This window comes from Salvia splendens, chromosome 14 (assembly GCF_004379255.2).
Source record: "Salvia splendens isolate huo1 chromosome 14, SspV2, whole genome shotgun sequence".
NCBI classification, from domain to species: domain Eukaryota; kingdom Viridiplantae; phylum Streptophyta; class Magnoliopsida; order Lamiales; family Lamiaceae; genus Salvia; species Salvia splendens.
Genome location: NC_056045.1, coordinates 22,776,947 through 22,804,578, shown reverse-complemented (window position 1 = coordinate 22,804,578; position 27,632 = coordinate 22,776,947). Strand labels below are relative to the sequence as shown.

General features: G+C 40.4%; 3 protein-coding genes across 3 annotated transcripts; 2 read left to right on the top strand and 1 right to left on the bottom strand.

The window, feature by feature from the left end:
• Positions 1–12,315: 12,315 nt before the first annotated feature.
• On the top strand, positions 12,316–15,151 carry LOC121764773 (heat shock cognate 70 kDa protein 2). The gene is made up of 2 exons (XM_042160796.1): positions 12,316–12,730; positions 13,287–15,151. The coding sequence occupies exons 1-2, from the start codon at positions 12,517–12,519 to the stop codon at positions 15,017–15,019; spliced, it is 1,947 nt and encodes a 648-aa protein (XP_042016730.1). The 5' UTR covers positions 12,316–12,516; the 3' UTR covers positions 15,020–15,151.
• An 842-nt stretch (positions 15,152–15,993) lies between these two features.
• On the bottom strand, positions 15,994–18,741 carry LOC121765494. The gene has a single exon (XM_042161674.1). It carries the CDS (start codon positions 17,696–17,698, stop codon positions 16,223–16,225), a length of 1,476 nt encoding a protein of 491 aa, XP_042017608.1. The 5' UTR covers positions 17,699–18,741; the 3' UTR covers positions 15,994–16,222.
• Positions 18,742–25,262: 6,521 nt separating this feature from the next.
• Positions 25,263–26,754, top strand: LOC121763546 (dof zinc finger protein DOF2.4-like). The gene is made up of 2 exons (XM_042159585.1): positions 25,263–25,427; positions 25,653–26,754. Exons 1-2 carry the CDS (start codon positions 25,377–25,379, stop codon positions 26,514–26,516), a joined length of 915 nt encoding a protein of 304 aa, XP_042015519.1. The 5' UTR covers positions 25,263–25,376; the 3' UTR covers positions 26,517–26,754.
• The last annotated feature ends 878 nt before the right edge of the window (positions 26,755–27,632 follow it).

The window sequence follows — 27,632 nt, the reverse complement described above, 5'->3', positions numbered from 1 at the left end:
CCTTAAAGCCCTTCAGGAGCCGCACGTGAGATCTGAGTCCGAAGCATCTGTGGTTCAGCAATTTGAGAGAATAGTCCTAACATTTCTGGTGAGGAATGAGTGACTGAGCGAACCTAGCTTTTGGCTTATAAGAGTGGCGATCTTGACAAGCGGATAGACTAGCCAGTGAAGGGGAGGGTGGTAGAATTTCGAAGTTGTTTACAGCCGGATTAATTCAACCCAAGGGGGAGGATTGATTGAAAATATAGCTTGTGTAATGTGTTTATGAGTTTTTTTTTCTTTTATCCGTTTTCTTGTTTTTTTAATTTCTGTGAGTCATCTATGTGTTGAAGAGTCTTTTAAGTTTTAGAGTCTTAGGTCGGTGAAGGGAGGTAACCAGGCTTGCGAACTCAACTCATTATTTTTATTTAGCTTGTTCCTTCATACTTGAGGACAAGTATGTGTTAAGTGTGAGCAGTTTGATGAGTCTCGTTCTCAGCCTTGGTTACTGGTCAGTATAAGGTGCTTTATTGGATAATATCTGCAAAATAGTTGTTAAAGTGTGCAGGTTGAAGTACTAAATCAAGAGGAAAGGTTCAGAAGGAATTCGAGTGAAAAAGTTGCGAAAAGTGTGCAAACTGGTTAGTATGAACAGAAAATACGCAAACTGGCCAGGATGAATGCTACAGAACTAGACACGAGAAGGAAGGACTGGCTTGGAATAATCACCTATCTAAAGAAGGGCAAAATTGTCATTCAACATGAAGAGAAAGCCCTAGAAATTAGGGCAAGCCACCCTATAAATAGGAGTTGAACATAAAGAAAAGGGTAGAATTTTGACACCACTTCACTTAGGACTTATCATCACTACTACATCACTTTTGAGGAGAATAGCTCCACTAGCTCTTAGTTCCATCTAAATCCAGCAGCCTGACTTGAAGATTCCGACCACCTGCCGGCGAGGAGTATCATGCCTGATTCATTCCAGCCGCCGTAGTTCCAGAAATTCCTCCAGTTTCAGTTTCAGATGAGCTAAACAATCTTTTACTTGCTTTGTTTTTAAGATTTCTTAGTTTAAGTACTTTTGCTTGCCTTTGACTTTGATTCCAGTAGCTATTTAGTTGGAACATCTTTTGGGTGATAATCTTGAATGCATAGAAGTTTATTGTGGTTTTATTTTGGGTTTCAGCTTGCTTATTATTTCTTTCTGCCTAGTAGCTAGATCTGGTAGTTTTACGTTGATTTCTGTTGTTTAAGTGCTTGAATCTGCTTTGCTTAGTTAGATCTAAGTTTTCTTGGAGTGTTTACAAGTTTTAATCGGGTTAAGTTCCTCAAAAAATGCATGGAATTCATTTCTGCTTGTTTCTGTCACCCTGTCCCGCTGACCAGTTTGCGTAGATCTCAGTTTTCTTAGCTTTCGTTCTTGATTTCAAGTTAAATATTGCATTCACGAATTTTCAAGCTTCAGCATTCATCAATGGAGTTTGTCAGAGTCATAGTCTCATCTTCTCCCTCTATCAAATGGCGCCGTTGCCGGGGATGGATGGCGTTTTTGCATACATTTGTTGTATGACACTTTAGTGTACATATAGTTAATTGTTTTTCTTTTCTTTTATTTCTTAGTTTATGAGGAGTTTTGTTAAGAATTTTGGTGTGAATAGTGTAGATAAACTTTTCTTTATTTTTTGTGTTCCGCAGTTAAATGAAACTGAGTCCAACTGGCCAAGGGAAGAAGGGGTAAATCTAGTCACCACTCATTCAGAATTAACCACTGCCTTGGCGCCGGCGGTACCTCGACCCATCCATCGTCGATCTATAGTACCCAGGGACCACCTCGCTGCACACCGTCGGTTGTACAAGGATTACTTCACACCGGAGCCACGATTTGGGGAGAACGTGTTCCAGAGACGTTTTAGGATGCATCGTCCGCTCTTTGTGCGTATCGTGGGTGCTTTAAAGCGTCGATACGGGAGGGTGCGGGAGGATGCGGCTGACCAGCAAGGAAGAAGGAGATTAGAACGCGCCACCTAAACCACCACCACTTGAGCAAGCAGAATCAGAGATGTCCCTCATCGACAACGATTCAGGAATCGGCTCCCTACATGCCCACGACGAGAAGGAGCCCACCATGGCATCGCTATTACTCCAGAAATGCGGACGATCGCGATCAAATCAGGGGTGCTAGCCGTATTGTCAAATTTTTATGGCCTCTCGAAGGAGTGTCCTTACGCATTTCTGGAAGAATTTTGCAGATACTGTGATATTCAGCCTGTGCCGGCTGGATCGACTTCGGAGGATTATAGGCTAAAGGCTATACCCTTCGTCTTGAAGGGCGATGCATGAGTCTAGCTATCGAGGTTGCCAGGGATCGATCAGAACATAGGCCAAATTTCGCATGATATTCTTAGACCGCTTCTTCCTAGCGTCGAAGACGAGAACCCTGAAGAGAGAGATCACAGAGGTGAGACAGGAGTATGATGAACCTCTAGGCCAGCATTGGGATAGATTTCAAGGACTACTTCAAGCATGCCCCAACCACAAGATAGGAGATCGTGAGGTCTATTCAACCTTCTATGGCGGACTTACGGTGGACAGCAAAAACGACCTCAACCTAGCAGCCCAAGGGGATTTCTCAAAAACCCCATTCAGTCAAGCAAAGAGTATTTTGGAGAGACTAATCGAAGTGAATAGATCATATGAAACCTCCCGTGGCCAATATAGACGAGGGGACGTGCACGCAGCGGAGGGAAGAAGTGATGAGAAGCTGGAGGCTCGATTCGAGCAAATGGAGAAGAAGGTGCTAGAGGCAATAGAAAAATCCAGAGCGCCTCCACTGCCTGTACCCAAGGAGAAGCCTTATGTGCCACCACCACCGGAAGAGCACCATTACTATTATTGCGAGTTCCCTCCTGAAGCGGAACCACAACCTCAGGTGAATGCCATCGGTCATTGGAACGCAAGTGGCAACTGGATCCAGGGAAAGCGGAGGGATGCTCCGTGGAGAGACCATCCCAATTTCAGGTGGAGTGATCAGAACCAAAGGCAACCGCCTCAACCGTCCACGCAACAAATACAATCCTCTGAAGGGCAGCCCAATTGGCCCGCTCGGAACCAAGAGAGATCAGGGTGGTCAAGCGAACTAGTCAGGTGGACCACAAGGCAGTTGGTCAAGCGGTCATCAAGGGAACTGGTCCAGTGGAGGACAACCTAACTTGTCAAGCAGACAGCAGGAGGGAAACTGGGGATGCAGACATCAACGCCCCCAGTCAAGCAACCAAGGGAGACAACCGAACAACCAGGTGGATAGCTATGTCCCACCACATCAAAGAGGCAACCAACAGCATAACCAGCCACAATACCAGCCAGAGCACTATGGGCCGTCCGACTACGCTCAGCCAAACCATGGTGGGGGGCATCAAACCAAAGATATAACCGGCACCCCAATGAAGGCCCAGGAGAAATGATGGTTCCGCACCAGCCTAATGATGCGATGCGAGAAATTCAGGAGGCTCAGAAGGAGCAAAGGGCGGCGCTGGACATGCTTACGAAGCAGTTATCTCAAGTTGCCATGTCGCTGGGAGAGCTGAGAGGGAACGAAGGGAAAATCTCTGCTACTGTGCAGCAACCTGGGCGTGAGAACATTAGCGAAGTCTCCCTGAGGTCAGGGAAGGTGTACCAGAGCCCCAGCCCACCTGCAGTGTCCCCAGTGTCTATACCTGGACCAAGCCACCAAGAAGAAGGAAAGTCCAGTGGAGCGGATCAAACGAAAAGGAAAGAGAAAGGCAAAGTGAAGGTGGGTAGTGAGACCACATAAGAGAGTCAAGGAGAAGAAGCCGAGAAGGTCAAGCCATATCCATACCGCGGAATGGTGACCAGGAAGAGAGACGCCACATTCGACGTGGCCAGTATGTTCAAAGATGTGGAAGTCAAGGTGCCACTCTCGACGGCATTGAAGATGGCCCCAATCAGCAGGTTTATAAAGGACTACCTGGCGGGGAAGGTCAACAAAGAAGGGAAAATGATTACAGAGGAGAAAGTCTCTGCCGTGATCAAGAGGAGTGACCTCCCATCGAAAAAGACCGACCCAGAAATGTCCACGCTCCCGATTTCAATTTGGGATATTCAAGTGGAGCACGCCATGTGTGATTTAGGGGCATCCATCAACATTCTGCCATACTCCATTTATAGGAAACTGGGAGAGGCCAAACTCGTCGATATTGACATCATGATACAATTGGCCGACAGATCTTGCATTCACCCAGAGGGAATTCTGGAAGTTGTAATCGTGAAGGTGAATGATTTTCTATACCCAGCAGACTTTTTCGTCATCAAGATGACAGAGCCAGCAGCAAGGGAGTCAAGTGGAGTTCTACTAGGAAGGCCGTTCCTATCTACGTCCAGCACAATAATCGACGTCCGTAATGGGACGATCAACTTGGATTTCAATTGAGAGCAGTTCATGTTCAATATTGATGAAGCTACGAAGAGGCCAGCAGACAGCGAGAACGTGTACTCAGTAGATGTGACTGAGCTGCTAGTACAGGAATATCTGGAAGATGAATTCCTACAGAGGCAGTTCACTGACACCGCTGCAGATGAAGAGGTTGAGAGAGAAGTCGCCGAATGGTATGAAGCCATGAACGTTGGCGAAATGGATGATCAAGCCATTGCGAAAGCGATGATGGATTTTTGCGAGCACCCGCGACCAGTTGAGTCAAGCGGGAAGGCTCAAGTGTCTAGCCTCGAAACCTGCGAAGGAGTTAAAGCCCCTTCCAGCACATTTGAAGTATGCCTATCTAGGGGAAGACGAAACAATGCCAGCTATCATCAACAGTCAGTTGACCCAGGGGCAGGAAGACAGATTGCTGGAAGTACTAAAGCGCAACCAGGAAGCCATAGGATGGAAGCTGACAGATCTGGTGGGCATCAGCCCAGACTTGTGCATGCACCACATCAGATTGGAGGAAGGAGCTAAACCGCACCGTGACCAACAACGCAAACTCAACCCCAACATGAGGGAAGAGGTGCTCAAGGAGATAGTCAAGCTGGTCTCCATAGGAATCATATACTCCATCCCTGATAGTAACTGGGTCAGCCCAATACATATGGTGCCGAAGAAGAGAGGAATACAGGTTGTAAAAATGAGAAAAATGAGTTGATCCCAACACGACCAGTCACTGGGTGGAGGATGTGCATCGACTACAGGAAGCTGAATGCGACCACAAAGAAGGATCACTTCCCTCTGCCATTCATTAACCAAATGCTTGATAAATTGGCGGGGAAGCAATATTTCAGTTTCCTTGATGGGTACAGTGGCTATTTCCAGTACGCGGTGAATCCAGAGGACCAAGAGAAGACCACTTTCACATGTCCTTTCGGCACCTACGCTTACAGAAGGATGTTGTTTGGCCTCTGCAATGCCCCGGGCATATTCCAAAGATGCATGATGAGCATCTTCTCTGATTTGTTGGAAGACCGCATAGAGATCTTCATGGACAATTTCACCGTCTATGGGGACACATTTGATCAGGGGCTAAATAGCCTAAACAGAGTACTGGAAAGGTGCCGGCAGAAGGACTTGGTTCTGAATTTTGAAAAATGTCATTTCATGGTTACCGAAGGAATAGTCCTAGGCTACGTGGTGTCAAGCAGAGGGATAGAAGTGGATCAAACAAAGGTGGCAGTTATAGCGAAACTCTCGTATCCGACAAATCAAAAGGAGATCGGAGCCTTCTTAGGTCATGCAGGCTTTTATAGACGATTTATCAAAGATTTTGCGAAGATAGCCCAACCCTTGACAAGGTTGCTCCAGAGTGATGTGGAGTTCGAATTTTCTGATGCTTGCAAAGCCGCCTTCCAGCTATTGAAGGACAGACTGATCAGCTCTCTGATTATCCGTGCCCCCGACTGGAGTCACCCCTTCAAGGTGATATGCGATGCAAGCGACTATGCAGTGGGGGCAGTCTTGGGTCAGAAGATCGATGGGAAGAGTTATGTTATCTTCTACGCGTCAAAAACTCTGAATCAAGTGCAGAAGAATTATGATACCACCAAGAAGGAGATGCTGTCAGTGGTCTATGCTTTTGAGAAGTTCAGGCCCTACCTACTGGGTGTGAGGGTGATTGTCTACACAGACCACGAGGCGATCAAATACCTCCTGGCTAAGAAGAAGTCTAAACCCCGTCTGTTCAGATGGGTCCTCCTATTACAAGAGTTCGACTGGGAGGCAGTTGACAAGAATGGGAGCGAGAATAGAATGGTTGATCATTTAAGCCGGATTATGCAAGAAGATAATGGGGAAGCCATATTTGACGCTTTCCCTGAAGAACACTTGTACCTAGTCAAGTCAACGTCCAGCCTTCAATGGATCAACCGAGCTAAGAGAATTAATCAAGCTGACCGAGGGAGAGAAATCCAACACAGGCAAAAGGAGCCATGGTTTGCGGACTTGGCTAACTATTTGGTGACAGGCGAGCTACCTGGAAATGATGAATCCACGAGAGCACAGAAGCAGAAGCAGAAGCTCAAAAGCGACTCCTGATACTTCTATTGGGATGATCCGTATTTGTGGAAGATGGGGGCGGATCAAGTCATCCGACGCAGCATACCAGATTGGGAACAAGATGACGTGTTGGTCCACTGCCACACACTAGCTTATGGCGGTCACTTTGGTCCAAAGAAGACAGCGCGGAAAGTGCTTGACAATGGTTTTTACTGGCCCTCCATCCATAAAGATGCCTACGAGTTCTGCAAGAGATGCCCAAGATGCCAGCTGACTGGAGGAATTTCTACAAGAGATGAGATGCCACAGATCCCCATAATAGTATGCGAGATATTCGATGTATGGGGAATGGATTTCATGGGGCCTTTCCCTTCATCTGAAGGCAATCTCTACATCCTGGTGGCAGTGGACTATGTGTCCAAATGGATAGAAGCAAAGGCGACAAGGACGTGTAAGTCCAGGGAGGTGGCCAAGTTCTTAAAATCAAACATCTTTACCCAGTACGGGGTACCGCGAGCCATCATCTCTGATCAAGGGACTCACTTCATCAACAGGACTATTGAAGCCTTAATGAGGAAATATGGCGTCCACCACTGACTATCCACACCTTACCACCCTCAGTCAAATGGCCAGGCTGAAGTATCTAACAGAGAGATCAAGGGACTCACTTCATCAACAGGACTATTGAAGCCTTAATGAGGAAATATGGCGTCCACCACTGACTATCCACACCTTACCACCCGCAGTCAAATGGCCAGGCTGAAGTATCTAACAGAGAGATCAAGGCTATCTTGGAGAAGACGGTGAACCCCACGAGCAAAGATTGGAGTCGTCAACTGGAGGACGCACTATGGGCTTATAGAACCGCTTTCAAGACGTCAATTGGAATGTCCCCCTACCGTCTGGTATTCGGGAAGATGTGCCATTTGCCTGTGGGAGTCGAGCATCAGGCTTTCTGGGCAATCAAAGAGATGAACTTGAACGTTGAGACTTGCGCTGGAGAAAGGAAGTTACAGCTGTAGGAGCTTGAAGAGCTCCGCCTTGACGCTTACGACTCTGCCATGTGGTATAAAGAGAAGACAAAAATGTGGCATGACAAGAACCTTCGCAAGAATGAGCTTAAGGTGGGGCAAAAGGTGCTGCTTTTCCAATCAAGGCTTAAGCTGATGCCTGGGAAGTTGCGGTCAAGGTGGATAAGCCCCTATACCATACGAGCAAATGGAGCAATCGAACTCCAAGGAAGCGATCCTGATATTCCTTCCTTTTTGGTGAATGGGCATAGGGTGAAACCTTTCAGAGATGGCGTTGAGGCGTGCGTGGTGGACGACATTCCACTGCTCATGCCTAACTCTCTCCAGTAAGAGCAGGTATAAGGAGTGACTAAGTACTCTTGGGTAGTCTGCTTGATCAAGCAACTGAATTCTAAACCTACAAACTGATTGATAAGTCGTATTCTAGGCCTTGGTTACTGGTCAGTATAACGTGCATAATTGGATTATATCTGCAAAACAGTTGCTAAAGTGTGCAGGGAAAGAGTTCTAGTCAGTATGGAAAGAGTCGGACAACTCAGGTGAAAAGGGCATCAGAATGTTGCTATACTGACCAGTATGCATGTCAAAAAGTCTCGAGATGGAGAAGAAGGATTGCTGGGAAGATCAACCACAAACAAGGGCAAAAGAGTCATTACATGAAGAAAGTCTACCCTAAAAATCAAGGGCAGGCCTCCATATAAATAGAAGCCACTTGAAGAGAGAAGACATCATCAATTTTAGGACCTCTACACTTAGTTAGAATTCTCTCTCGGTAGACCATTCCTTTCAGCATTGTCCTACATCTTCTCGTTCCTCGCCATAGCCATGGTCACCTGAAGTTCACCAGTTCGCTGGAGTTCCACATTATCTCGTTCCAGCCAGTTCGTCGCGTAGCGACAGTCGTTTCATCATCCGGAGTAGCAAAACAATCTTTAATTGCTTTCGTAGTTAATCTTACTTGTTTTTCTTACGTTGGATCTGTTGCATTTTCAATACTTGCTGACTTTGAAGTGCTTTGGCTGAGATCTAGACGTTTTATTACTATGAAGTTGTTTTTATGCATCGGTTTCTGTTTGATTCAGTTTCTTTCTGTCTAGATAGTGTAGATCTAGTTGCTACTGTAATTTCCAAGTGTTGAATGCATATTTTCATTTCTAAGTTGATCGTTCTGAGTTTGTGAATTGAGTTTGATGTTAGATTTAGATTTAAGTGTTAAGTGCGAAGGCTTAGTTCACATGATTTCTGCCACCTTGCATGCTACCCAGTGAGCGTAATTTCGGTTTCGCTAGTTTAATCTTTTGATTTGGAGTTTTAATTGTTAGATCTGTTTTCGTGAGTTGTTAATTTGAAACTCTAGTTGATGAATTCTAGGTTTGTTTATCTGAGTTTATTCATGTGGAAGAAGATAACACCTACATCTAAGTTTGGGACCACTTTTGCTTTTTAGTTACTTTTTGCTTTGTCCTTTACTTTTCTCTACCTTTTTCTGCTGGTACCCTACAGATCTGTCAGCCTAGTCACCTAACTACCACTTATTCTCTGATATTCCGTTTAGCATTTTATATTAACCCGTACCCTCCAGATATTTTCTGAAACATAATGTTCCCTCAATCTCACATACACAGCTGCTTATTAATCATCTTTCACACCTCCTAGTCAGTAGTGTACCACCTTAATTTCCAGTCTAGATAGAATCTCAACCCAAAGCGTGGTAGCTAACCAACAATTCCAGAATATCACCACAATTACCAAAGCGCATTAGGTAAACCCGGCCACATGCCGATTCAGAAGTGCGGGAGGATGCGGCTGGTAAACCCGGCCACATGCCGATTCAGAAGTGCACTACCGCAATGAGACAGCTGGCATACAGAGGCACGACCGACATGTTCGATGAGTGCCTCCACATCGGCGAGACGACTGACCACGATTGCCTTAAGTATTTTTGTCATGGCGTTAGGGAGATATTCGGGGATAGGTATCTTAGGAAGCCTACCCCCGAAGATTGTCAGGCCCTGCTGGATATGCACGGGACTCAGCACGGGTTTCCGGGGATGCTAGGCAGCATAGATTGTATGCATTAGGAGTGGAAGAACTGTCCCGCTTCGTGGAAATGGGTGTACACTACGGGTTTCAAGGGCAAGAATCCCACGATGATCCTTGAAGCGGTAGCTGACTACCAGCTATGGATTTGGCATGCCTATTCTGGAGTAGCCGGGTCGAACAACGACATCAACGTCCTCCAGTCGTCGCCCTTTTTCAACGACCAGTGCATGGGCGTCGGTCCGGCCGTCAATTTCGTCGCCAACGGCAACCAGCACAACATGTGCTATTATTTGGCTGATGAGATATACCCTATGTGACCCGTCTTTTTGAAGACGCTCAGATGCCCAACAGAAGAAAATAAGGTATATTTTGCGGATCGTCAGGAGGCAGCGCGCAAGGATGTGGAGCGGGCATTTGGTGTGTTCCAGAGTCGATGGGCGGCAGTGAAGGGTCCATCACGGCTGTGGTATGCTGAGAGCATCGACGATATCATGTACGCATGTATTATCATGCATAACATGATTGTCGAAGATGAAGGTCCAGCACTGACGGATTGGGCAAATGATGATGCTGATGCTGATGCTGCGGGTCCAAGCCACGACGTTGCCACCGGTAATGTACGTATGGGTATACCCCATGACGAGGTCGAGCGAGTCCGTGCATTTGCCGACATGCACCAAAAACAAGCTCATATTCGACTCCAGAACGATATAATTGAAGAAGTATGGCATCGGAGGGGTCGTCGTTGATGAAATTTTTATTTGTTGAAATGTACTTTTTTAGTTTTTTTTAAATGTACCTTTCTTTTTTTTATTTAATGAAATTTTTATTCCGTAATCGTTCCGTAAATTTTAATTCCGTAAATTGTTTAATTCCTTAAATTATTTAATTTGGTGAATTTGTGAATTTTTATTAATGTGGAAAGTCTGTCGGGATGTCCGCCACTGTGCAGTGGCAAGTCCTTATGACGTGGCAGTGCAGTGGCAAGTCCTTATGTCCGCGGGGATGTCTGCCGGGACATCCGCACCACTGTGGATGCCCTAAGAGAGAAGAAATGTTTGTGGATTGTGGATTCAAAATTATTAATATTATTAAAAAGTTTAAAACTTTCTAAATTTAGAAATTTGTCTAATTTCAGTGGACGATCCAAAATAGTAAAAATAATCTTTTTTTGTGGACGGGAATGTACTGTAACGATATTACAATTTTCATACTAATCAGTATACACACAACTATATCAATAATATATAAATAAATTAATTTTAAGTTATCTTTGATTTTAAATGTTAGTATGAAAGTATCAAAATAAATAATTTTTTAATAAATTAAAACTAACTTTATATCTCCATTTTGCCGATTCAATCTTTCACGCCATTTCCAAAAAGTACATTGAAGAATTCCAATATTGGTAAAGGGTTGTTTAGTAAAAGTACATAAACATTAAATAGAGTTATTAACTTCTTTAATATGTTTCTCACATATAATTACCATAATGCCCTATTATGGCTAGCCATAATTACCATTTTGCCTCATTGTGGGTTCGACCCCAAATCATTACTTTTGACAATGTCCTCTTGCAACTAGAAGTTTTGGAATGATATATTACTGTTTGATAGTGTTCATATGTGCTTGAATTTTGTACTTCCTCCTTTCCACAAAAATATCACACTTATTATGAGATGACACAAAATTTTAGGAGATTTTGTTTTGTATTTTAGGTGAAAAGAAAAAATATAATATTTATATTATTGTGAGAGATAATTTTTAAAAAAAATAAAAATATGACATCTTTAATGGAAAAAAAACTAAAAGGAAAAGTGAAACATCTTTAATAGGACGGAGAGAATATTACAATAATACACTACTAATACATTGACAAAATAATCCATTTGCATTGGATTCTTAGATGGATGAATAGCAATGTAAAGTGAAAATGTGAATTGAGAAATTTTTTGCGGAAAAGCTAGGTTAATGACGTAATTTAAATATACATGTAAATTTTAAATCACTAATCTATTGATTTATGTTGATTTTACAATTAATTAAGATTTTAACGCTAACATAGTATGATTTTTTTTACGTTATACTATCGGTTGTTAACCAGAATGGATCACATTGGTGGAAGGAGAATTCAAATAATTTTATTTGTTGTAGCCCTTCCACCTTTGATAATCTCAAATTTTCTTTATATTTCACCTGTCTCTGAAAATTTGTATTTTTTTCATTTTTCTCCGTTCCACAAAATTTGTCATATTTCAATTTTTATTATATTTTGTAGTGTATCCCACATTCTACTAACTTATATTCACACATTTTATTATAAAACTAATATTTAAAAGTAGGACTAACTTTTTCAACTCACTTTCCATTACATTTATTAAAACATGTGTCCGATTAAAATGTGACAAAATTTAATGGAAAGATAAAGTATATACTTTTAAATCAAAAAATAAAAATATTTAACTTATCATAATATGATTGTTTCACCACTAATAATGCAGGGTCGTTTTGTTTGATGCTCGATATTGATATATAAGTCCTAAAATTATAAACGTCAACTTTTAATTAATTGAAAAATAAGAATATATAAATAGTCGAAACAAATCAAAATTTAGCGAAAAGTTAGAAACTTATAGACAAGCACTAAATTTGATCATAAATCTTTCTTCCCTTGTAGAAGAAGATCTTTAAAAAGGAAATTACAAAATTAAAAGAAAAACAATTCGAAAAGGAAAAGTGGGAAAAGTTCAATTGCGTGGTCGGCAGATCTCGAATCAGGTGGCTAAGTAGAAAAAGTTCAAAACGAGTTGAACAGATTTGGAACATTCTAGAACGTCAGACTAAGCTCCCACCCTCGAATATAAATACCAGTTCATGTTAATTGGCTCTGCCTCTCAGTTTAAACTTCAAATCTAGTTTTCCTTCAGTTTTTTGGCCGAATTAGATCTGTAAATTACAACAATGGCTGGAAAGGGTGAGGGTCCGGCTATAGGAATTGATCTTGGAACTACCTATTCCTGCGTCGGCGTGTGGCAACACGACCGTGTTGAGATCATCGCCAATGACCAGGGGAACAGGACCACGCCGTCGTATGTCGGCTTCACCGATTCCGAGCGCCTCATTGGTGACGCCGCAAAGAATCAGGTCGCCATGAACCCGATCAACACAGTTTTCGGTATGGATTGTTTTTCTCTACGTTTATTACTGTTTCCGTTTTATAAGAGCTATGTTATATTCTCAATTATTCTCCTAGGTCTGTGTTATATTGTTGTTCAGTTGATTTATCGAGTCTCGTTGGATTTTGAGTACTTTGGGATCGGGTATATGTTTTAGTTCAATCTGTGATTTTAATTTAAGTTGTAAACTATCTGTTCTAATTAGAATCATCTTAAATTGGTTGTTGCTGAGCATTTATCTGTCTTGATTTTTTATTTAATAGCCTTAGATCTGATTCTGTGCGAGGGCATTTTCGATCCTATTGATTTTGTCATATTCTATTCCAGCGATGAGATATAGATGATTAAAGTAATGAAAATCCCAACCTTAAACCTTTTGGAATATAGACGAATGATCTGCTTTCTTTAGTTTTCTATTAATTCACTCCAGCTGAATGTTATCTTTCTTGTGTGATAGTTATAGCATGTTTAAATGTGTGTAAATACCAAATTGTATAGAGAATTGGTCTTCATTATGGGTAGAAGATTGATAACACTCTTTTTATTATTTGGCAGATGCTAAGAGGTTGATTGGAAGGCGGTTTACTGATGCCTCGGTTCAGAGTGATATGAAATTGTGGCCATTCAAAGTTTTTTCCGGACCTGGTGATAAGCCTATGATCAGTGTAAACTACAAGGGCGAGGAGAAACACTTTGCTGCTGAGGAGATTTCATCAATGGTTTTGATGAAAATGAGGGAGATTGCCGAGGCATACCTTGGTTCATCAGTGAAGAATGCTGTTGTGACTGTTCCAGCTTACTTCAATGATTCCCAGCGTCAAGCCACCAAGGATGCTGGAGTTATCGCTGGCCTCAATGTGATGCGTATCATCAATGAGCCTACAGCTGCTGCCATTGCTTATGGTCTTGACAAGAAGGCAACAAGCGTTGGAGAGAAGAATGTGTTGATCTTCGATCTTGGAGGCGGAACGTTTGATGTCTCTCTTCTAACGATTGAGGAGGGTATCTTTGAGGTGAAGGCCACTGCTGGTGACACTCACCTTGGTGGTGAGGACTTTGACAACAGAATGGTCAACCACTTTGTTCAGGAGTTCAAGAGGAAGAACAAGAAAGACATCAGCGGTAACCCCAGGGCCTTGAGAAGGTTGAGGACAGCCTGTGAGAGGGCGAAGAGGACTCTTTCGTCCACTGCTCAAACCACCATTGAGATAGACTCTCTGTACGAGGGTATTGATTTCTATGCCCCCATCACACGAGCTAGGTTCGAAGAACTCAACATGGATTTATTCAGGAAGTGTATGGAACCAGTTGAGAAGTGTCTGAGGGATGCCAAGATGGACAAGAGCACCGTGCATGATGTTGTCCTTGTTGGAGGATCCACCAGAATTCCCAAGGTTCAGCAATTGTTGCAGGACTTCTTCAATGGCAAGGAGCTTTGCAAGAGCATCAACCCTGATGAGGCAGTTGCCTATGGTGCTGCTGTCCAAGCTGCTATTTTGAGTGGTGAGGGTAACGAGAAGGTCCAAGACCTATTGCTTCTTGACGTCACTCCCCTCTCTCTTGGCTTGGAAACCGCTGGAGGTGTCATGACTGTTTTGATCCCAAGGAACACCACCATCCCCACAAAGAAGGAACAGGTCTTCTCTACATACTCAGACAACCAGCCTGGTGTATTGATTCAGGTATACGAAGGTGAGAGAACAAGGACAAGGGACAACAACTTGCTTGGAAAGTTTGAACTCTCCGGCATCCCTCCTGCTCCCAGAGGAGTTCCACAGATCACAGTTTGCTTTGACATAGATGCCAATGGTATCTTGAATGTCTCTGCTGAGGACAAGACCACTGGTCAGAAGAACAAGATCACTATCACCAATGACAAGGGTAGGCTCTCCAAGGATGAGATTGAGAAGATGGTTGAGGAGGCCGAGAAGTACAAGTCGGAAGATGAGGAGCACAAGAAGAAGATTGAGGCGAAGAATGCGTTGGAGAACTATGCGTACAACATGAGGAACACCGTGAAGGATGAGAAGATTGCCTCAAAGCTCCCTGCAGCTGACAAGAAGAAAATTGAGGATGCCATCGAGTCAAGCATCCAGTGGCTTGACGGGAACCAGATGGCTGAGGCTGATGAGTTTGAGGACAAAATGAAGGAGCTGGAAAGCATCTGCAACCCCATCATCGCGAAGATGTACCAAGGGGCCGGTGGGGAGGCGCCAATGGATGATGATGATGTGCCTGCCCCCAGTGGTGGCAGCAGTGCTGGTCCCAAGATAGAGGAGGTCGACTAAATCAGTCGCGGTGTCTGACCCATGTGTTATTCTATCTATGCCTTGTTTTAGCTGGGACAAGATTGATTCTGAAGCCGTTTTGTCAGAATCAAGTTTAATGTTTTTTAATACCATGGATTCTAAGTTTAGCCCTGCCCTGTGCTATTATTGTTTCTTTGATTTTACACACAGATGTTCCATTTTAAATTATCGTAAAACAAGTTGTCTTCTTATGAGCCTATCTATGGTCGTTTTATTTTGTCCAACGTCCGAGAAATTACTTACGTATATGAGATTTTCATTGGGTTTCTGCTCTGCGCTTGGAAAGGCAGTTTAGTCGCGTTCTCGTATATTCTCATCTGAATACAGAATACATTTTTTATTAATTTTTCGAAGGAGAAGATTCATTTCTGTTTTCTAAAAATATGTGGATCTAAAATCACAATCGACCCAGCTATTCTTGGAGAATCCGTAAGTCTTCAAGTTTGAACTTTGTTTAGTTGAAAACTGGAGCAAAAAGAACAAGAAAGAAGAACCGTGTTTTATAAATAAAAAAATATGTCATGTCTCGCAGATATTATAATAAATGCGTTTTTCTCTTCGCTTTGTTAATTTATTTCCTTGCCAACCACTCCAACCAACCAAGTTGAATTATTGGAGGAAGTGGAATATGAAAAATAATAAGGGACCACACATCCAATACGACAGGTGCAATTCGCTAATAAGCAAGAGGCCTTTATCATCAGACAAATATTTTTTCAACCATTGGTGCAACTTTCTTGAAATTAAATTCGACACTGGTTTTCGATTTTCTAATATATTATAGTACTATAATAATTTTCTAGGATGGACCACCCGCCCACGTCAACACCATCTAATATCTTTTCTTATCACCAATATGTGGTTCATAGAGATAGAGAGAGAGTATTCATTCCACTTGAGAAACATGAATCAACAACAATGTTCACCAAAGATTGTTAAAGGCAAAGTGAAGCTAAGAAAAAAATGGCAATCAGCTAATAATTCAATTATAACTTACATAACAAAAACAATTACTACAACTTAAATCAAACTAGATGCATGGCACAAAAAACCACAGCATTTTAAGAGCTTCACAAACCGAATATAACAAATAATATAAACCATACTGGATTCGATTCGTCTACAACCTTAGATTAACAATGTCAGTCTCCGACGACTACCCTGCTCACCAAGAATGTCATTTTAGGTCAGTTTGAGATCATTACCTCCATGGTGAGGCCGAAGACAGACCCGGACCTCATGTTCCTCAGGCCCCTCGCGCAGTTTTGGCACCAATATCTCCAGGACTGTTCCCGGCCCATCATAGTAAGCTTCTATGTTGGCATCTTCAGGGATTCGAGTTGAAAGTGGGATTTCTCTAACGAATTCCCCAGGCGGGCAGTGCTCTGATGATGGATCCGTAAGCTTGAACGTCCTGTTGTGTCTCTTGATGAATGGTGTGCGAGAAGTACTTGTGCACGAGACCTTAATGATTCCATGGGTGATGGTATTTCTCCACGAGACTTTCACCCTCTGAAGATCTACAAAAGGCAGGCTGATAACAATGAGATAGCCGTCTGCATCCTCATAGACTATTTTCGCAGCTGTGACAGGGCCGTAGGCATTCCTCAGCACTCCACTGAACTCATGCAACCAGTGAGGCCCATTTGGATGAACTTCAAGATCAGGGGCACGGTCCGGAGCATTCACTGCCAGAAAACAATCTTCATCATTCCCCTGTGGGAAAAAATCTTTCTTCCTCTTGTTGTTGACAGGCGAGAGGTCAAGGACGTCCCCGTTGCTATGACTGGTAGGCTGAGTCGACAGATTAAGCACAGATCCGTTGAGCAGCTTCTTCGTGTGGGACTGTGGATTGGCCTTCACTGGAGCAGATCTTTCAAGCTCAAACTCAGTGTTTGGTAGATTTCTCCATGAACCATAGTCACTAGCTTCAGGTGGAATGGTGAGGTTAGCGTCCCTCCCTGTGATCTCAATCCATCTTTTGCGATCTTCTTCATCAAGAGCCATAAGATTGGGGGAGGGAACAACCTCAATTCCATGAACACACTGAGGGTTTGAAAGACCTCTATAATGTTTCCTCTGCATCCGGTGAGACCGGACAAAGCCTTTATCCACACAAAAAGGGAAGGGACGCTCCCCTTGATGAGAATGCCCATTCATATAACTACGCAGCTGCATCTTCCCAAGAGCATTCTCAGGCCTTTCCTTGAAGACCCACATATACATGTTTTCCACATCATGTTGAACCATGAATGTATCGAGCTGCAGGTCGGATTTATCAAATCCAGAAACCCCATTACTATCCCGTATTATTTTTGCCTTAGATTTCTCATTCAGCACAGGCTTAAAGTAAAAGCTAAAGAAAAACCAAGCACCCCAGATACTATCAACCCTTTTGGCACATTTCCTCCCAACCTTGGGGGCGACAAGGAAACTCTCGGTCTCATATATTTGAGTACCTAGCCCAACATCAAGAATATCACATGGTTCAGGGTTCCAAGGCTGTGGAGGGGGGCTTCGCTCGGCTGAAAGGGGCAGGTTGATATCAGGTGGGCGGGTCAAAATATCTTGGCGATTCATCTCAAGGTCTAGTTCTTCGTGGGAGGATGAGGCACTCGAATCCATGGACAAGATGGTTGAAGGGTGATGATTCTCCATTTACAAACTAGTCAGAAGTGTATCACCCATCACAAACAATAAAGAAAAAATGAACCCATTTGGTGAGATGTTAGGCGTTGGACTGACTAATTTCACCCCCAAATAGCATCTAAACAAAATGCAATCTTTATATGAGAACAGCCATCGTGTCAATCCCAGCTGCAAACTCCTACCTCCATCAAACCCCTAAATTTATTCATATCTAAACCACTCCTCAACAATACACACACATCAACCAAAATCCTAAACCTCAAACTCAAACAAAAAAGAAATCCATACCCAAATTACATAGTACTATAAAACAGAGCATAAGGAACTAGAAAATAAAGGACAATCAAGCTGAAGAAATCCCAGAAAAAAACAAGAAATGAGAGATATTACCCCTAATAAATATCAAGAAAATCAAATGAAGACCACATCCAACACTAATCCACCAATCTCCTCAAGCCCTCCAAAGACAGGTGGGAAACACTGAATCAAGCCCACCAAATCCATATTTCAGCTCAAGGGAAATATTCCTAAAGAAAGACACTAATATTTGCATCTTCTCCTAATTCTATGCCATAAATATAAAAATATTTGAAGAGAGAAATTTAGTAAATTGAAGCTCACTGGCCTCTGTATCTATCAAAATTCAGACGTATATTACCAATCTATGAAGCCAAGGCCCAAGAAAAGAACCAAATCAGAAGGGATCTTGGAAGAATACCTTTTGGGATAAGCTTCCACAACAATAAATCCACACAAACTAGGGCACGAAGAGGAATCAATTGTTCTCAAAATCCTCATCTTTTGTTTTCTCCTCCCAATAATTCAACCTATCACCCTTCAAAGAGCAGAAAATTTTCTCCTCGTATCTACCAATTTTCACGAGAATTACTGCTTTATCTTGAACAAGTTTTCTGCAGACACAGTCAAACAGAAAAGAATAAACATGAAAAAAAACGGGGGAAAATAACGCGTTATTTTTGAGAGGGAGAAATTGCAAATGTTGAAATATGATGATATTTATAGAAGCAAGTGGAGTGGTAAAAGCCGGCACCAAATATCGCCGGGCCAAAGTCGACGGCGCCGTTTTGACTTGTAAAATTAGATGACTTGGTTTTTCCTTGTCTCTCTATAATTTTTATTAGTAGCATCTTTAAACGGAATACTGTAAAATACTGTAAAATCGAAATTTCATTGTGGCGTGGTAAATAAAAATTTACTATATGGTATCAAAAGCTTTTAATAAATTACCATATCGTTTCGAAAATTTTAATATATAATAAATTTAATATATTTTTCTTTTTTGATACAATAATTCTGATATATTTTAGTTTTTTTTTTCCACTATTCATTCATATGGGCTTCCCTATATTGGACAATGGACACATTAATATCCTCAAAAATATGTATGCTGTCATTATCCACATGTTCTGGATTTGTATTTCAATTTCTTCTATGCACCATAAATACTGTTAGTTTCGGAGCCGGCCGACAAAATCTAATTTGGTTTTGCTAAAAGAAAAGAAAAAAAAACTGAAAATGTAATTATTGCTATGTTGATGTATTCATTAATTTGTTTGAAGTTTCATATATTAATACCCATCGAATTGTTTTATTGTTTGGCGTCTAATGATGGTCCATATCTTAATTGGTCATTTAACATTCCTTGGCTGAGAGCGAGTTCTACATTGAGGTGCCACGTCATTTATCACTTTAGAGTATCCACATCCGTGCTCTTGCCAACGAACACGGATGTGAGCCTGATCCCACTTTTACTCCCTGCTCTTAGGCAAGAGCACAACATCCACATTCGTGCTCTTCCGCAAGGACAAGCTCAAGGGTCTCACCATTCTATTATTCAATTTAAATAAAAACATTTCCACAAAATTAAAATGCATTAAAAATACCCGAAATAATATTACAAATTACAAAAAAATTAAAAATTACATAATTAAAATACTAAAAATTAAAAATTACATAATTAAACACCTAAAAAATAAAAAATACCCCCGTGGATGACTATTCATCCGGCTCTACCCTCAGTGTTCTTTGGAGACCCCGTATCATCGCCACATGCAATCGAAGTTGCTCGGGGGTCATAGTTAACCTATAGCCAAATTGAGTTGGGCCAAAATCCCCCACAACGAGTTGGTGGGGGTTGAGGTGGCACATAGGGAGCGGGAGCGGGGGCGGATGGAGTCGCGGCACGACGGCGGTTGGCCGCCGCCTACTTCCTTCCTTGCGGCCAGCGTTGGGAACTGCTCGAGCCGGCGTCGGGGCTACCCAAGTTAGCTCCGGCAAGTTGGCTAGCCACATCCTTGGAGCCGGCGTCGGATAGGGATACCGACCTCGACCTTTTGGAGGAGGAGCTGGAGGAGGATGATACGCCTCCCCTATACTTCGGATGCGCCCGCGTCTCCTGCCAAATGTTGAGGTACTTGAACGGCTTGTAGTTCATGGATTGGTAGGTCGCCAAGGCGGAACTGATGATGTCAAGCTCGCTCCGGCCGCTCCCCACCGACCGCTCTTCCTGGAGGTAATACCCCTGGAACTTTTGGATTTCTTCGTTGCCTTTGTATATGGCATCACTCACCATACTCTCGTTGCGCTCGATTGTTCCAGCCGGACGGTTTTGATTGTACCAGCGACAAATGCGCCACCAATAATGGTCACCGGATTGGTTCATGCCAACCTCCGGATCTTAGGAGATTGACAAGTACGCTTTGAATAATTGCTCCATCTCCCCCGGAGTGTACGGGGTGCGGACACCACGAGTAGGAAGATGAGGAGTTTGAGAGGGGCCGCTCCCTCCCGCTCTAGGTACGGGTGGTTCGGGTGTCCACCCGTATTTTCCTTCAGGGGTATCTCGGTCGTCGTTCTGGTAAGGCCGGTAGCCACCCGGAACTTGCGAATCTTGGGTTTGAGGAGGGGCCGAATATTCCGTTTTCGGACTAGGAAATGGTTGTGAACCGAACCAATCAGGATTCCAACCGTGGGAGCCGGAGGGGTGATCGCCGAAGCCGGACATTTTTTTGTTGTGAGTGAAAGAAAGATTGAGAATTGTAAGAATAGAAATGAGAGAATTTAGATGAGAATTGTGTAGTGTTGTGTGAATTTTTGGTATGGAAGTGGAGGTATTTATAGATGAAAATGTGTATTTTTGGAAAAAAAATTTGAAAAATAAATTAAAAGTAGGTAGAAAACGGATATAATTTTTTGGAAAGTGGGAAAATATATATTTTTTTATTTTTAATCGGATTTTTTAATTAAAATCTGATTTTTTTATAAAAAAAATCAAATTGCCAACGACATTGTCGTTGGCCAATAGACGGCTGACACGTGGGCTGTTCGCTGGCACGGACGTGCTCGATGCATCGAGCCGCGCCGTACCAACAAATCTGGGCCTAATATGCCTTGTGGGCTCAGCCTAATGAATAGGCACTGTAAAAATAATCGGTAAATTTTTGTAAATGAATAGTTTGAAACTTTGAATAAACGGCCCGAAATGGTAATGTTAACCAATAAAAAATCAGACATTATTTATAATTAATCAATTTATACCCTCACAACATAAAAGCACAACATGATTTACGCTTCGATTTGAAATTATCAGACACATATAATCCGATTCATTTTTAAAATATAATATTCGAGTTTAAAGTATTGTATTAATTCTCTCAAGAAAAAAATGTATAATGCATTATATAAACTTGAAGAAATTATAGGAAAATTTATCTCCATTATTTTTTTTTCTGAAATTTCATAATCCATTTTTTTAATGAATATCGCGCAGAATGTTCAGTGAACAGATAAGGTTCATAATCCATTTTTTCATAATCCATTTTTCTATTAACAAACACGATTATTTTATGGTACGTACAAACTAATTATTGCTTAGTGGATATATGAAACTACAGGGTACAACCAGTCCCTTGTATAATAAAGATGACATGTATTGTGGCCAATCTTAGGTTTCTATTTCTTCAATAGATCTACGTACCTAACTACCTATCGTTCATTCGTTTGTTATTTAATTAAAGTTGTTAATAATACAAAATGTATTAAATGGTGTCGATAGGAGTACGACTTGCCTCCCTATTTCCTTAAATTTAATTTCAAGAACTTGCACTTGCATGTGTCTAAATATTTGAAATCATGTCGAGATCAGTTATCGAATTATATTTTTAAAAAAAAGTAAAAGGTCAATTTTAGTCCTAAACATATGACTAAAATATGAATTTGTTCGAAAATATTCATTTTTTGAAAAAACATGGCCATAACAAATGAAATGTCACCGAAGTAGTTCTTTTTTTTACAGTTCCGTACAAAAACTATCGGTCAATGCTAATTGTACAGTGGCATGACTGTTAGTTTTTTGACGGAACCGTAAAAAAGGACCATTCCGACAAGGATTTCATTTGTTATGGACCTGTTTTTCAAAAAATAATATTTTGACCTAAATTCGTATTTTCATCATATATTTAAGACCAAAATTAGCCTTTACTCTTTTTAAAATAACCGCATAATTATATAATATGATGCACTGGCAGTATAACGAAAAAGTAATTTCTGAAATACTTAGCTCTATATTTTAATTTAAAAAATCAAAAAAAAAAACATTGGGATGCCGAAAATTGAAAATCTGTTAAATTTACAAAAAAATCTTGAAATTTGTTTTGAGTTACAAATGATTTTCGCATTGGTTCTATTAAGAATGATTAGTTAAAGTTATTTAGACATGTATTTTCCCCATCCAACAATTTTCTCCTATTTCCTTTTCAATTTAAAAATTGTCTCAATCTTCGATTTATACTAGTGTATTTGTACACAACTTAATTATAATAGCCACCACGCATTTCTTAAATAGAAAAGAAAATGCTCAGGCCATCAATCGGTAGACTAAACAAAGTCACAACAGTTAAATATAAAATCCAAACCACAAAATATACATAAAAAAAAAAGAAACTCGTAGTAACCAACTAGAATAACAAGTACCAACACATAAAATAACAAGCTAAGCATTAAAATAACTATAGAAGATCCAATCAATGGAGTATATACTGTATACAATCAAAACGCCCAAATCAAGCACATAAGAGCATCCCCAACGGTGGTGGAATGCTGCTCGTCCGTCCTTGCCGCTGGCACGGCCGTGCTCTTAGCTAAGAGCACGGCCGTGCCAGCGGCAAGAGCACAAGGCGTCGACGTGGCATGCTCTGATTGGCTCGTTGATTTATCATTTTTTATTATTTTTTTAAAAAAATCAAAAAAATCTGAAATTTTCAAAATTAATTAAAAAAATATTGCCTCACTTCCTAATAAAATATATCCATTTTTTTCATCATTTTTACCCCAAAATTCATACTTTCATCTATAAATACTCTCATTTCAAACACAAAAAATGACACTATACTAAACAACTCTCTCAATCTCAATTTTTAGGATTTTAATTATGTAATTTTTAATTTTTAGGAGTTTAATTATGTAATTTTTAATTTTTAGTATTTTAATTATGTAATTTTTAATTTTTAGGATTTTAATTATGTCTTTTTATTTTATTTGTAATTTGTATTATTTATTGTGGTTTTTTAATGAATTTTAATATTATGGAAATGTTTTTGTTTAATTGAATTTTAAATTGAATTGTGCTCGTCCTTGCGGAAGAGCACAGCTGTGGATGTTGTGCTCTTGCCAGAGAGCAGGCAGAAAAAGTGGGGCCGGGCCCACAACCGTGCCGCTGGCAAGAGCACGGTTGTGGATGCTCTAACAATTGATATTCGAGCACACAAACCAAATGTAATGCCAAGAAAGTAGCAAGGAGCAACAATAAATTAACTGAATCCATACGAGATAAGTTTTCCGTAACAAGAAGTTATCCACGTAATGGGATAAGTTTTTATTAGATGGAGACAATATTATTATTTTATTATATTTAAGATTCTTTTTTATAGAAGTTAATGGTTTCAATTTGTAAATTAAAAATATGAGAACAGCAAAACATATTGATTAAAACTTATTATTAGTAGTAGTAAATTAAAAACTTCCTCATACGTGTAAAATGCTTATGTCAAAAAGAATAGAATATGAATTCGGAGTTGGCCAGGTGGGGAACCAATAAAGTGTCGAGGGAAGAAAAGTTTCATTAGGTTGGGACACCCTGTTTATTTCCATCAAAGCAACTCTCCTCAAGATTGGCCTTTTTTTTTCCTTTTTATGTGCTATTTCAATTTTCTATACAAATCATTAGTACTAGTTTATTATATGCTCATTGATTGCATGGAAAAAACAATACCAGTATGTTTGTTGAATTGTACATAATTGCATGAACCTATATTTCTAATTATAGATAAAGCGATTCTTAGAAAAAGCATATAATGTTATTGAAAAAATAAATCGTAAATGCCTTCTGCTAAGCCACATGAAATGGACTTGTTGCCGATATTTATGTGTACTAACTTAAAGAATATAGAATTGTTATACTTACTATCATTTACAGGAGTATTATCGGTAAGTATTGCTCTTGTTTAGTTCATATTACTATTTTTTTATTTAATTTATTTTTATTATCTTAAAAAATTATTAGTGATCACATCATAATTTTATAAGATAAAGCCCGATTTGTTATTTTAAATATTTAGTTTATAATGTAGACGAAAAGGACAAACAAAGCTATGGTTTTATGTGATTTAGTAAAAGCAATGACGTCAATAATAATTTTGAATGTATTAGAATAATAAAATATATAAAACGAAACAAATAATACTAACCTAGACTTAACGAGTCGTGTTCTTAGATGGTCACATAAACTATATATATCATAACATTTTGCTATATAAAATCAAATAAGTATATTTAAAGACAACTTGTACAATTTCATATAATTTCATGATAAGTGTCTCCGAATAAGTGTACAATTTCATATAATTTCATGATAAAATTATGTATCAAGAGTATCATTTATCCTTATACTCAATGCAAAATAAATTCTTTATTTCTTCGATTTATTCATGCAATCTTTTTTTTGGGTGGGGGGGAGGTATAAGTATATTCATGCTATTATTAATGATACAGTAAAAAGTACTCCAATATTGTCCACTCCCTTGATATGTGAGTTTTGAGAGGTACTTATAATCAATGGTATCTCAATCAGTATCCCATTTCATATTTCAAAACTTTAAGAGTTATTTTTGAAAAAACAACTATCCTATTTAAGGTGTATATACTATTCTAAAGTTTTCCAAGCATGAGACTCAAACACATAGAGATAGTAATGGAAGATTACATATGCTCGAATTTTTATAATATGCGTCAGGAAAATGTGGGAAATAGTAATATGGATGGCGTGGAAAATAAAACCAGATTTTTTCATGCAGCAACCACAAAAAGTAGCTTAAAGAGTAAGTAATAAATTAAACAGCAACATCTTGAAACCCTAAAAAGCAACGAACAAACAAAACTAGACAGACTGAATACAATTTAGGACGTGCTTTATTTCTATTAAATCACTGTACCTATGCTATAACTATTTTTTTATCTATCTATATATATACACAATGATAAAGCTCCCTGCTTTATTTTAGCTCCTACATTCTCATTCTTCCTTTATCTTTCTCTCTCTCAAGGTTCCAGCTGATGTGATTCTCCACTATAGCTCCCAAAACCACACACCCTTTACAAAAGAGAAGGAGCCATGGTTTTTTCTTCAATTCCAGCTTATCTTGATCCATCCAATTTGCATCAGGTTAGGGTTTTTTTTGTTATTATTATTCCAATTTTTTATTTCATTTTTCATGTGATCTTATGCCAATAAAGCAAGAATTTCAAAAGATAAATATTCTTCACTCCTTTTTTGTTTTGTTTTTTGATCTACTCGATTTTTTTATTTAATTTTTTCATAACGTCTTTGTTACTAGTACATCTTTAATTTTCTCTCCGTATATCTTTTCCCCTTTTCCAATTTTTTCAGCCACAAAATCATCATATAATTGGCACAAACCACCATCTACTCTCACCTCAGCAGCCGGAGGGGGCAGCGCAGGCGCAGCCTTCCCCGCCTCCTGCGCAGCCCCATGGCGGATCGATCCGGCCAGGCACGATGTCGGAGCGGGCTCGCATCGCGAACGTGCCGATGCCGGATTCATCCCTAAAATGCCCTCGGTGCGAATCCACCAACACCAAATTCTGCTACTTCAACAACTACAGCCTCTCTCAGCCGCGCCACTTCTGCAAGACCTGCCGCCGCTACTGGACCCGCGGCGGCGCCTTGAGGAACATCCCCGTGGGGGGAGGCTGCCGCCGCAACAAGCGCAGCAGCAAGTCCAAGGCCTCCCCGGCGAGCGACGATCGCCAGACTACCACCTCCACATCCACCAGCGGCATGTCGCCGCAGTTCCCACCTCTTCGGTTCATGTCGCCGCTGAGTCAACTCACCGACAACTTCGCCGGAAACATGGGCTTGAACTACAGCCTGCCGATGGGATTCAACGGCGGCGGAGGAGGGATGGCTTCGCTTCTGTCCAGCGTTAGTGGCGGCGGAGGTGGAATTGAGCCGTGGCGGCTGCAGCAGCACCCTTTCTTCGGTGGTTTCGAGGCGGAGAATTACCAATTCCACGGCGGCGAGTCAGGGTTTCTGAACAACGAAGCGAGTCGGGTTAAGTTTTCGAGCTCGCTGTTGAGTCAGCTAGCGTCGGTGAAAATGGAGGAAAACCCTAATATTTCAAGGCAATTGATGGGAGGAATTGCTGGAAATGGAAATGAAAGATGGAATTCCAACACGAATTGGACAGAGCTCTCCAATTTCAGTGCTTCTTCGACGAGCACTCCATTGTAATGATCTCGAAAATTGTTCTATTAAGAGAGAGAAAGGCAGGAGAAGATTGAAATTTGAAGAATGATGATGATGGCTATGTTCGGCTGAAAAAGCCCTAGAAATTGGTAGGTTTTAAATTTTTTATTTTTTTTTCTCTGGTTTGTTTTGGGGATCATCAAATTTTATTTTGTAGCGTAAAATGCCTACTAGCTCTGTACTGACTGAGATTAATGTTAAGATGAATGTGTGATTTCTGTCAGTTTTTTCGCTGTTAGAAATTGAGATCTAAGTTAGAAATTCTCTTTTATATTCAAGAATGACCACAAATAGAAAATTCTTGGATTGAGTAAACATCGTGTGTAAGTGAAATTGGTTTAATTTTTACTTTGCTAGACTAATTGCACCTATGAGTGAGTATACATCGTGTATAAACGTTTCGTACAAATTAAATATGTTACCTTCTTAATGTAATCTAGCTACACTTCCAAATTAAAATTTATGAACAATCGTTCGAGCTAAAGGAGATTCGATGCTATTTATACATATTTTTGAATTATATGTTGAATCTTTACTTATTGTTCTGTTAAAATAAAATTCTGGAGAGGTTATAAGCGAATATGATTGGTTTAAACAACATCAAAAGTTCAAAATATAAAAGGCAATGTGTTTGAGAAACAAACATATTTGGAAGGATAAAAATATGCAGGTCCTTTATTAATTACTCTTCTTTTATGTTGCCTTCCCCTTGCTTTTTGCATAGTTTGTAAATAAAAAGAATTAATATAAAATTAGTAAAAGCTGTGTAATTCTATTCCTTTAAAATAAATTCAAGCCAGTACCACATTACTCAATTCTAATTAACTTCATTTGTTACCATCATAACTTCTATATGTATATATATGTGTGTGTTGGTGATTAATAGGTATCTATATGCGTCTGTGTATCATTTAATCGTATATTATTGTTGAACATTTATTTGTCTGTATATTATATATATACGTGCTTAAAATTTGAACTTATTACCTTTTACTGTTTCTGGGAGGGATCATATAAAAACATCTAATAATACTATTTTCAAAAGAAAAAAAGCTCAAACTTCAATGCCTTGAAACCATATAATTACCTACAGATTACATC

Coding starts and splice junctions, on each gene's coding strand:
- LOC121764773 (XM_042160796.1), top strand. CDS start 12,517: ATGGCTGGAAAGGGTGAGGGTCCGGCTATAGGAATTGATCTTGGAACT. Junction 12,731..13,286: donor CCCGATCAACACAGTTTTCG/GTATGGATTGTT, acceptor ATTATTTGGCAG/ATGCTAAGAGGTTGATTGGA.
- LOC121763546 (XM_042159585.1), top strand. CDS start 25,377: ATGGTTTTTTCTTCAATTCCAGCTTATCTTGATCCATCCAATTTGCAT. Junction 25,428..25,652: donor ATCCATCCAATTTGCATCAG/GTTAGGGTTTTT, acceptor CAATTTTTTCAG/CCACAAAATCATCATATAAT.
- LOC121765494 (XM_042161674.1), bottom strand. CDS start 17,698: ATGGAGAATCATCACCCTTCAACCATCTTGTCCATGGATTCGAGTGCC.